The sequence below is a fragment of the Homalodisca vitripennis genome, chromosome 7, assembly GCF_021130785.1.
Source record: "Homalodisca vitripennis isolate AUS2020 chromosome 7, UT_GWSS_2.1, whole genome shotgun sequence".
NCBI lineage: Eukaryota > Metazoa > Arthropoda > Insecta > Hemiptera > Cicadellidae > Homalodisca > Homalodisca vitripennis.
The window spans coordinates 24,688,778-24,700,817 of NC_060213.1; the positions used below are offsets into that span (position 1 = coordinate 24,688,778).

Consider the following 12,040-nt stretch of genomic DNA (forward strand, 5'->3'; position numbering starts at 1 on the left):
TCTGGACGTACATAATATTATAATCAATCAAATAACCATATTTATAATCTATCATATTAAATTAGAAGGTAGGAGATATGACCAATCAAAGAGTCATGCTTTATTTAATTTAGTTCTTAAACCCACACCTGTTTCTTAAATCTCCGCAAATCCCTTTAAAATACAGTGGTATTTTTGGATTACCTTTTATTTTATTCTACAGATTCCAAAGGTTTAAGAACTTCATAATTGGATTGGTGATGACTTTGTTTAAATAATACTTAGACTAAAAATAGTTATTAAGATTCAAAAGTTGAGAATCGGGAATTAAATTTTTAAGGTTTGGAATTGGATTTGAAAAATCTGGATATGTCCATCACTACCTGAAGGATAGAAATTACTCCTCAGCCAGATTTCAGTGATAGAGGTCAATTGGTGTTACTCTCACGAGGTCACAAAAGATGAGATCAAGGTTGACACACAATCCCTCACAATTTTTGTTTCTCGCAGGTACACAAATAGCCCTAATCAATTTTAGGATTAAAAATTATCAACTTACAATGGGTAATTTTTCGGTTTATGATTTTTTTATAGACATGTGTAAGTTAGAAATATACTTAAATAAATAAAGTACTCTCTCTAAGCAAGGACCTAAGATGCCTGAGAGATCTCCTCACTGGACATTTTAGCCTCAACGATCATCAACATAAGATAAGAAGAGCTGAGAGCAACATATATCATCTCTGTGAGGAGGACCCAGAGATTCTTTGCTCATGAGAAGCATTCTCTCGTAACAGAAGCAGCCACTTTGCTAAGGTATTATGTTATCTACGGAAATGGCAAGTGTGATTCCTAAAAGTATTCTGCTCTCCTTTTAGAGTCTAAAACTCTTTAAGCAAATATAGAAGGGTTATGTCACAATAGACTGATAAATTGGTCACAGGGATGGGTAGATGCAATGCCTAGCGAATCCACTTCAAAACAATAATAATAAAGCTAGAGATATACAGAAGCGTAATATATGTTTACAGTGTTTTGTTATAACAGTTGTCACAAAACCTACTAACCTGCCCCAGCAGCCCAAATCCCTGGATGGAAGCGATCTCGAAGAGACTCTGAGTGTTCTGTAGGTAGAGAGGCTCCGCCTCCCCTCGCACATGTTCTCTTTCTCTGTCTCGCTCTCGGTCCCTCTCCAGTTCTGCAACACACGGTCAGTTATTGATTCCAGGAACAATAGTACAGCTTTGATTCCAGCATATTTTAGTTTTTTCTAGTGTTATTACAGTTTTTGTCAAAGGACTGAGGGATATTCCCACATTTAAAACCTGTTCTGATTAAAACTAGCACTTTACAAGAAATAGTTGACGAATCTTTAGTTTCCAAAATATAAAGGCCGTTCGTTAGTTAAGATTTGAAAAATAAGCAAGACTCCCACTATGAAAACAGTCTGACCATCAGAGAACTGTTCCATGACCAGTGCTTAATGAATTACTGAAGAGTGACCAAATATTGTTCCTGCTACTTACCTGTCCGGTCTGCCAAGTAACTGCGGATATCGGAGCCGGGTCGCCGCCGCGTGGGACCACAACCTCGCCGAGTGCCCACCGGCCCCACTATGTCATCAGCCAGGTACAGTCTGCTTGGGTCGTAACGCTGACACTAACAACAAAATAACTAGAATATCGGTGACAGTTCAATTTTTAAATAATTTAATTATTACTGATGTGAACAAGAAGCCTCAACTGTATATTTAAATCTGGTACAGTAGAGCATCAAAACTAATTGAAACTGTGGGGAGAGGGGAGGAGGGGGATCGAATTTATGATTTGTTTAAATTTCCAATTTATTCGGATTTTCAAACATAACCTATAAATTCCTACTTACATTAAAAATAGTAGGATGGATAAAAATGCATAAGGCATACACACACACAAACACAGTATGTAATTAAAATACAAATTATGTAAAGTCATTTATTCATCATTCAACAATTTACAAAATTGTAGTAGATTTTGTCAGAACAACGTACATAACAACGAATCACAATATGCAACTACTACTACACTACTGAACAAGTGAAGCAACTGAACTGACTGGTGACAGTGACAACGACACTGTTGGGGAAAAGAATAGACTTGACCACTGAGGAAAAGGAAAGTGGATGATTAAAAACAAACACTCCCGAGTTCATTGTCCTCTCACAGCATCGTGCAAATGCAGTTCACATGTTTAAAGTGGGTGTTCGGATTTTTGATGTTTTGGATGTTTGATGTTCAGATTTTTTACGTTCGGATTGTTGATGCTCTACTGCATTAAAATTATTACTAATCCTACAACAGATAAAGCCTTAACACGCTATGCACTTTGTAAACTTGAAGAGTTGTAATGCAATGTTATTTGCCAATTACATTACAATTCAATTATCTGTGGCTAAATCGGATGAAAAGTTACATAATTTTGTTGCTATACAAGGGCTATTCCAAAAGTACCACCATTTGTGTACAGCATTGGTAGTAGTGCTCCGTCTCACACAATAGCATGCACAGCAGGCAGTCGGCATCTAGCCATGATAGTTAAAAGGTATGGGTGCTCTTTCATTTTCTCTAGTTTTGTAAAATGTTGTGTTGCAATTGAGTTTCCTGAAGTGCATGGTGTAATTAGGTTTTTTACAGCTAAAAAATATTCATATGGAACTTTGTGCCGTTTATAGGCCAAACATTAAGGGTGAAGAGAATGTACATGAATCGGTTCATTCTCACTTCTGATGTCACTTTTTTGCACGACAATGCTCAACCTCTTCTCTGCAAACCACTGATCTTTTGCAAAAATTTAAATGGAATATTTTCAACTATCCACTCCACAGCACAGACTTGGCTATGAATGATTATAATCTCTTTACCCAAATGTAAAAGTCGCTTGGCTCTCAACATTTCAATTACGATGATGAACTCAAAAATGCTGTCACTGGCTGTTTAAAAGCGCAGGCGGAAGATTTCTTTGTAGAAGGTATTTCTAAGTTACTCAAAAGATCTGATAAGTACTTGAATCTTAATGACAATTATATAAAAAATAGAGTAATTTTTTAATAACCAAATGACGGTTACTTTTGGAATACGCCTCATATCATTAACAATGATTCAAAGCTGGATATTTTTTCTTGACCTAAATAAAATTAGTAACCGATATTTTGTTACTATATCAAAGTTACAAGTAGTGCATATACTTGTCGTAAATGTGCACTTTTACTGTATCCACAGTTAGAAGTAATGGGTAACTGAAAAATTAACAGAGATTTTGTCACACTGAGAATTTTGTAACATGGCATGACCCTTAAATTTCACAAAACATACAGATAACTGATGAATAACTAACAACTGTCGTGTACCATGTACAAATAAATGACCTGTGTGTAAAAAGTACCTGCTCCTGCTCGCTGCTCCCCATGGAGTCTGTCTCTATGATGTCTGACTCTATGCAAGGATGCTCTATCATCCAGGTGGCCAATTGATTCACCGTGGTGGAACCGATGTCGGTGCTACCTGTACGTATTTACACCATCAGCCACTCAAGTTAATAATACTGTACATAACATATAAAATAATGTAACCTGTAGATTGGGAATAAAAGGAAAGTACTTTCGGACCATTCTAGAAAAAAATGCTTCTAGAATTCCTGTGGTTAACTGTTTGGATCAAATAATTAAAAAATTAATTGTAACAATTGAAGGTTGTTTTCACCATTTTTCTTACATTGTCTTGAAACATATTTTCTGAAAGTGCAACCTCTTTGTTTCTGCAACATCATTGCCCCCGTAATTTGGCAACACTGGAGACTTCAAATTCTCTCTGTGGTTGATGAAGTGCCACTTTGTGTGTTCTTTTTAATCTTCTATGAGGAAAGAGTGAAATATCCTTTCAATTTGGTAAAAGTAACCTTACTCTTCCTATAAAAACTCTCATGATGGTTTGAATTGATAAATGAATTAAATTGATTGAATGAATAATTTTATTGAACCATTGAATTACAGCTGAAATGAAGGTGACAACAAAAAATCTTAACACACAAAAGCCAAAAAAACTTATATAATGTTGATATGAATTTTAGGATTAAATTTAGAATAGAGTATGTACAGTTTACACAAAATATTTTAGGTGCAAAAATGTATAACTATTTCTTACTAGTCATTGTTCACTGTGTGCTAATTGACAAAACCCATAGTTTTTTGTAATAATTATGCAGTGAAGTAGGAGGCATAGGTGATAAGAATAATCTCTAGTCTAGCTCGTCTTTCTTTCTCTAAAACCACTTGGTCAGAGTGGTAAGTAGCAAACTGGTCACTTACCTCCGATGGCGTTGATGGCCTTCTGGACGTGTTTCAGTGAGAAGCCCATCTCGAGTAGAGGGGCAGCTATGAGGGGGTGGGGGGGCGAGGGTGAGCGATGCAGACTGTGCCTGGGTTTGGCAGGGGTGGGGGGCATAGCCTTCTCTAGCTGGGGGGAGCCGAGAGGAGGCAGAGAGAGAGGGAGAAGCTTGGTGGGGGGGATCACTGGAGACACCTTCTGGGCCATACGGGACAACGAGGGTAGATAAGTTGGGCCCTGCTGTTGACGCACAACCTGTCTCAACCACACAGACACAGAGAGTTAAAAATAAAATTGCAATAAAAGTGTGGTAACATAAAATCTTAAAACCCTTAATCTTAAAAATCTTAATTTTTATTTGAATAAGTATCTCCAATTAAAAAATAAAGTTTAAATTTTAATACATTGATAAAATTATAATGTAAAAACTCAAATGGGATAAAAGCAAGCTAAATTTATTATGTCAATAAGATCAATACTGTAATTCCATAAAAAAATCTTTCAGACACAAAAGGGGCCAATTTTATATTTAACTTAGCACCATCCAAAAGGACCAGCAACTTTTTTGGAAACTAAATATTATGAAAATTCCCTAACTGTATGTTTAAAAAAATGTATTATATATTCCAAAAAATGTTGACTTATATTAAAAAAAAAAAAAAAAAAAAAAAAAAAACAGATTGATTAATTGACACCAAACAAGGAGTTAAGTCAAAGTCAATGTAATATTATACAATGTTAATAAACACAGTAATTTAAAAATGCTATGAACGTATTAATTATGCAAAACCTAGACTTACGAAATTAATAATAAAAAAAAAGCAATTTAGGAAGGTAAAAAATTATGTTAGTAGAAATAGTTCACACAGGTGTTATTCAAATTCAAATTCAAAATTCCTTTATTCTTTTTATACATAATGTACATGAATTGCGTCAATTACCTTTACTACAATATAAAACATAAGACTCAGGTTAGAGTATTCATACTTTATATTTAATACAGTATAATAATACATATAATATTTTAAATATTTATGTCCATAGTGTTAATATGTTTTGTAATGGTAGGCAAATACAAACAAAATTACTTTCAAGTCACCGTGTAAAAAACTCTTCAAGAGAGTAGAATGAATGATCTGTACAAAATTGTTTCAACATTTTCTTAAAATTATTAAAAGAATTCTCATTCTTAATACAGCCTGGAAGGTCATTTATAAATTTTATTCCTATGTATGTCGGACACTGTTTATATTTTTCTTTATTATGTTTCTTTACTACAAAATTTTCTCTATTTCTTGTATTATAATTATGATAATCTTGTTGCCTTGGTATAGACTCTGCATTTGTCTTGACATGTAATATAGTTTTATAAATATATAAACTATATACTGTCATTATTCTTAGGTTAATAAAGTGGTCTTTACAACTATCATTATTTTTAAGGTGTAGAATATGTCTTATTGCCACTTTTTGTAAATGTAATATTTTGTTTAAGTTATTTGCACTGGTTCCACCATAAATTTCAATGCCATATGAAATGTGTGGATGTATCAAGGCATAGTAAACAGATTTCAGTGCATTTATTTCTAGGAAGAAGGATAACCGCCTGATTGCAAATATTCCAGAACTCATTTTATGACAAATTTTTTTCTACTTGTTTTGTCCAACTTAATGTATTACTTAGAGCCAGACCCAAGAATTTTGTATCTTTTACAAATTTATTTCCAATTGTATTTATCTCATTTGATTGTTTACATTTAAATTTCATTAGAATTGTTTTATCAGAATTTAGTAATAAATTTCTATCATTCAAGTAACATTTTAGTTGTGACATTGAATATTCTGTTGTATTTATTACACTTTGTAAATCTTTTCCAGAAACTGACATACTTATATCATCTGCAAACAAACATAAATGATTTTTATTTGATAAATTTGTCAAAATCTGTGGCATACCTCCCAAGTAGCATAAGAACAAAAATGGGCCCAATACTGAACCTTGTGGTACAGAATATTGTATTTTTTCTATTCTTGAATTAATATTTCTTATTTCATTATTACCTAGATATTTAATACTAACATACTGCTGTCGCCCTTCCAGATATGACTGATGCCAGCTTAATTCTTTATCCTCAATACCATATGATTCTAATTTTTCTAGCAAGGTTTTATGGCAGACACTATCAAATGCCTTTGTCAGATCCAGAAAGGCTCCAACAGTATGATTCCCTTCATCCAAATTTTCTAGCACATTCTCAATATAATCAATTAATGCTGTTACCGTTGATCTATTTTTTCTATAGCCATGCTGCTCCAAATCCAGCAATTTACCCTTCTCAAAATAGTCTACTAATTGAATCATCATAGTCTTTTCAAATATTTTTGATAAAGCAGGTTGTATTGCCAATGGTCTATAATTTAGAGGATTTTTGCTGTCTCCTCCTTTTTTTAATACAGGAACAACTTTTGATATTTTTAATTGAGTTGGGAAGTTTCCTGTTATTATAGAAACATTCACCACATGTAAAAGAGGATTTAAAAGTGCATGTTTTGCCTCTTTAATAATCTTTATAGGTATGTCATCATACCCTGCCGACCATTTTGGCTTAATAGAATCAATTATTTTAATTAGTTGATCACAGTCAATAGTGTTGCATTTAAATTTACTTTTATAATTTGTTATAATTTTCGATTAATAGAAATTGACTTTTTGTTTAAATTTTTGTATAAGGTTAAGAATTTCTTCAAATCCACCTTACATAGTTTAAATTGCAGTAAAAGTTGCTGTTTATATAGTAATGTACCACCTTAAGTTACACATTATCAAAAATATTACTATGCATAAAACTTTGGTAATTACAAATAAGTCAAGAATCAGATAACTTCACAGCCACTATGGTAAGGTATTTTGATCTGTTTCTTTGAATCTTCCATTAGGCCCACATTTATTAGTAACCTACATCTTTTTTCTTTAAAAGGCTCTTTTTCATATTAGGAATTATAAATATTGTATATTCAATGTTTATTTGTTCTACTTATTTCTTGGTTCCTGCCAATTTCTATGGACTTTTTCTCAAGCATTTAGAAGCAATACAAGATTGTATTTAAAATGATCTACTGACCATGATTAAATTTCAAATGAATTAATAATTTATCTATGAAGAAATATAAATGATTCGCAGCATTGAAAGCTTCACCTGACTGGTCTCCTGACTATTTGGCCGAGTGTTGTTGAGTCCTCGCACCCGAGCCTCCAACGTGTCGATGCGATGTTTGTGGTGTGCCCGCGCACGAGTGTGTTCGCTGTGTAACATACTGAATGCACGTTCCAGTTCCTCCAGTGATGCCAACTGTGGCAGATCACATAGAGCCACTGCTTTCTCCACCAAACATCTGGACAAACCAAAATGGTTATAAACAGCAGAAAATGGGATTTTCAGCTATGTACAAACAGATTTGCACAAATCTGGTTTCCAAGGGGTTTTTTGGGTCAAGAAATGTGCACTTGATATCAGTTTTACAAATTTCCTACTCATTCCAAGATGGCGGTATCATCAAACAAGGGGAAAAAGGGGTTATCCTAAATTCCCCGGTAATTTTTGGTGGATTTGAATGAATATGACTGTTTTAAAATATGTAATTGTCTGAATCCGTTTTCAATATACTGGTATTTTTGAATTACTTTTTATATTATCAAACAGTCTCCAAAGGTTTAAGAATGGCAGAAATTGGATAGGTGGTGATTTTGTTTACATTGTACTTAGTTTAAAAGATTTTAGCTTCTTATAACTTAAACGTTTGAAATTCCAGAAACTGGGAATTAATTTCCTACCCTTCAAAATTGATTTGAGTTTTGTAAATTCTGAATCCTCTCCTAACATCATTTTTTTAGTTGAAATGACTCACTGTTTATTAGTTTGACGTAAGGAAGATTTCACCAATAGAGTCCAATGAAGTGACGCTGTGAATTTGAGCAAATTTTATTGACAAATCTTGCTAACTGAATCCAAATCTTTGTTTGAAAATTCAGTGGATACAAGATTTTGCTTATACACATCGCTAGTTAGAATGTATAAAAATATAAATAGAAAGTTGGACATAACATAACGAAGGGGGAAAATATTATACAAATTGTGCCGCAAAAAATACAAATTGCGATTTAATCAATGATGGTTCATTTACAAAATTTATACCGTTTATATTACAAGAATTTGGAAAGAAGATGGCCATAATTTCAGAAGATACAAAAATTCACAATTACCTGAGGATATATCGGAGCGCTTCTCTCAGAGTACCCTCGTCTTGGTCCCTGGGCTCTTTGGTGGCAGTTGACTCCAACCCTTCGCAGTTCTGTGGTCAACGAGACAGTTAGACAATAATCATAAAACTTATATAAACTAGGACATCTTATAGATAATTTTTATACCTCACTGATATTTACAGCAATGAAGAGTAATCTATTTAAATTCTGTTGTTCCACTATCGTCAGATGCTCAGCATGTACTATGCTTGATTTTTGACATACAATTTGTTGTGCTATAAAGTTTCAATTTGGCAATTTGATTGCCATGTCGTAACCCTTTTACTGCTGATGTGCTTATTTGTGCACACTGCATGTTGTGTGAAAATCGCCAACATGCGTTATAAAAGCCGTCTCTCATTTATTTTATGCTGACTTTCAATGTTGTCTAAATGTTTTGAAATTCAGCTGTCTTGTTCATTACTATATGTAAAACACACAGAAAAAAGTTTTATACTCTGTGGAAGCCATTTCTTTACTAAATGTCTTTGGTTTTACTTTGAGTTTGCTTTGTTGTGGTTATAGTCAATCTCGTTAGTCGTGAGTTCGTTTCGTGTTTTACACTTTATTCGGGGTTTCTGTTTTGTCAATATACATATTGTTACGATTTAGAAAATGAGTAAAAGGAGAAGATTATCTGTTGGTGAAGGGACATTGTTCAATAATCTTGTAGAGAGTGGTCTTGCCATGAGAGATGATGCCTATCTAAGTGATAAGTTTGTAAACAACATTTGTGATTCAGACTCTGAATCTAATTGTGATTTCAGTGGCAATGATTCTGATTCTGGTGATTTAATTTCATAGGATGATGATACTGATGTACATCGCGATTATGTTGTTTCGGAACACTCTTCTGATGAGGAGGAGAAAACCCAGCCCCAAGTAGTTAAGGTTAGGTCTACAACAAGACCATGTTCCTGTTGATGCTGTGACAGATAGTGTTGTAAAAACTACACAGTACCATTATTGCTAACAATGATCCCAATGAAACAGGATTTTTCCGGACATTTGCCATCGTTCAGTGAAACAAGAAAACAGTAACACTACGTTTCGAGATCTGCAATCTGATCTCTTCTTCAGGTAAAGAACTAACCTAATACATAATTACAAACTAGGTTAAAATAAACAAATCTTACTAAAGCGTTGTGGCACGCCTAAGTCAGGAATCACAACCTAAAGTGCATGTCTATAGAGTTAGAGAAGTTGACAAACAACATGTAGGTTGTGATTCCTAACTTAGGCGTGCCACAACGCTTTAGTAAGATTTGTTTATTTTAACCTAGTTTGTAATTATGTATTAGGTTAGTTCTTTACCTGAAGAAGAGATCAGATTGCAGATCTCGAAACGTAGTGTTACTGTTTTCTTGTTTCACTGAACGATGGCAAATGTCCGGAAAAATCCTGTTTCCTTCGCAATCCTTCCATCGTCAAAAATAACCTTCAAACAATGATCCCAATGATATTCAAAATAAGGATTTGTCACATTTGGAACATTTTTAGCAAGTCAATACAAATGAAGTCCAACATTTTCCAACATACTACAAAAAAAGTGTCCGGTAGTAAAAGGGTTAATTTGCTTTTTTGTATTTTGTGCATGCTTAAGTGTTCTAATTTTTCTAACACAAATGATGGCAAATATCCAAAATTCTGTTACTCTATCAAATGATCCATTGTCAATAGTAAATTATAAATAAACAGAGGATAAGTATATTTTTCTCCTAAGAATGGAACTTTATAACAACTTCAACACACACAAACCAATAAACATATGCACAATGAAACTAAGTACTATTTTATCAAAGTGGCTTTGAGGCTGTTTATCAGTTTTCTTGTGCTCAAGTACTGTGTTCTGTTAACACAAAGACAAAACAATCAAGATGGTAAAATTTAATTTAAAGTAGGGTAATTATTATTTATTTAAATTTGTGATTTTGTGTTTTGTTTTATATAGCAAAGCTTACATTATGATAGGATTAAAACTGGTAATGCCATATTCAAAAAATTAAAAAAGTTAATCTAATGTTGATGTTGTTCATACAAATTATGAGAAACCATTATCTGCTCATGCGATTCAACACAATCAAAATAAATAAAAAAACTGCTTCGGCCTAAAACGAATTTACCATTTAGAACCAAATCCAAATCAAAATTCTAATCTGATAAATTTAAATGTTGAAATCGCACATCAATTAATTTTAAAATCAAGGCAACCAGATGGGTTGAACCTAAGATGATTCTCTTTCCCTTCTAATATATATTTTTAATTCTATGTAAACATTTACAAATATTGTACATACAGCTGATTGGAATCTTGTTTTGTGTATGGTATTTATTTGTTAAATTTCTTTTCTTTTTTTTTGTTATGTTTTTAATTCTTGGTTTGGGTTATGTTTCTATATTTTATTAAATCAGTGTGTTTCTGATGAAGGGTTCAGGGAACTCAAAAATTAAGGCATGAACACTGGTTTTCTGTTTTGTTTAAACTTTAAACAATTTGGAGGAGTAAATATATATATATATATATATATCTTATAGCCATATTATTCATAAGTTGACGGTGCATAAACTTGAATTTCTAACCTAAAGGTCTACAATGGGCGATGCCCAGTGCTATCTCTAACTAATCTTTAGTTCAAGGCTAACTGTAAAAAAATTGAAATTTCTAAACTGGAAGGACAACAGGGACAAATTTTTCAGCAATTTTAACTGACCTGACATCATGACCTTGGGGAACTTGAACTATGACCTCAAATTCTTGAACTTGGCAATGGGTGGATTTTATAATATCATACCACCACTAAACCAGTTAAAATGACATTCTAAGAAATTTACAACTATTTATAGCCCTTTACAAACTTTACTTGTCACAGCAATGAACCTTTTTAAATGATCATCAATAGATTACAGAAGGTCTCTGACCTGATCTTCTTCTTTTGACGGAGGGCTGAATGTTGACTTGGGTACCAGTAGCAGCTCTGTATACTGGCTCGAGGATAGCAGTGTGGTCATGGTCTTCAGTGCCGACATCTGCACACAGGTTACCTGGATAGCAGTCGCTTCACACGAAAGCAGTTTCTCATTGGCTAACCTGCAAGGTAACCAACATTATAGGCTTGCAATATTAATTTAAGGAGTACTAATGTTACAATTTTTCGGGATATCCTCTGTATTTGACTGTTGTAACACCTTTTGTAAGTTTTCTCTTATAAACGTTCTCAATGAACCTTTTACATTACCTGTTTCATAACCAATATTTCATTGTATCGCTATCCTATGGGGATGCTAACTCAGATAAATTCATGGCCAAAGCAGTGTCAGAGGAAGTAATGATTAAATCAAAGAAACAACTCTCCCGGATCCTCCTGGGATAAAACTACAATAAAACAGACCTTAAAGCTTA

At 33.4% G+C, this 12,040-nt stretch overlaps 1 protein-coding gene across 1 annotated transcript in view; it reads right to left on the minus strand.

Annotated features, from left to right (window-relative positions):
• Window positions 1–12,040, minus strand: part of LOC124367024 (probable E3 ubiquitin-protein ligase HERC1) — a 115,273-nt gene that overhangs the window by 36,487 nt on the left and 66,746 nt on the right. Inside the window, 7 exon segments of the mRNA XM_046823705.1 lie at window positions 1,047–1,177; window positions 1,506–1,638; window positions 3,400–3,518; window positions 4,322–4,595; window positions 7,538–7,733; window positions 8,602–8,690; window positions 11,560–11,728. Of these exon segments, the coding sequence (XP_046679661.1) occupies window positions 1,047–1,177; window positions 1,506–1,638; window positions 3,400–3,518; window positions 4,322–4,595; window positions 7,538–7,733; window positions 8,602–8,690; window positions 11,560–11,728 (1,111 nt within the window).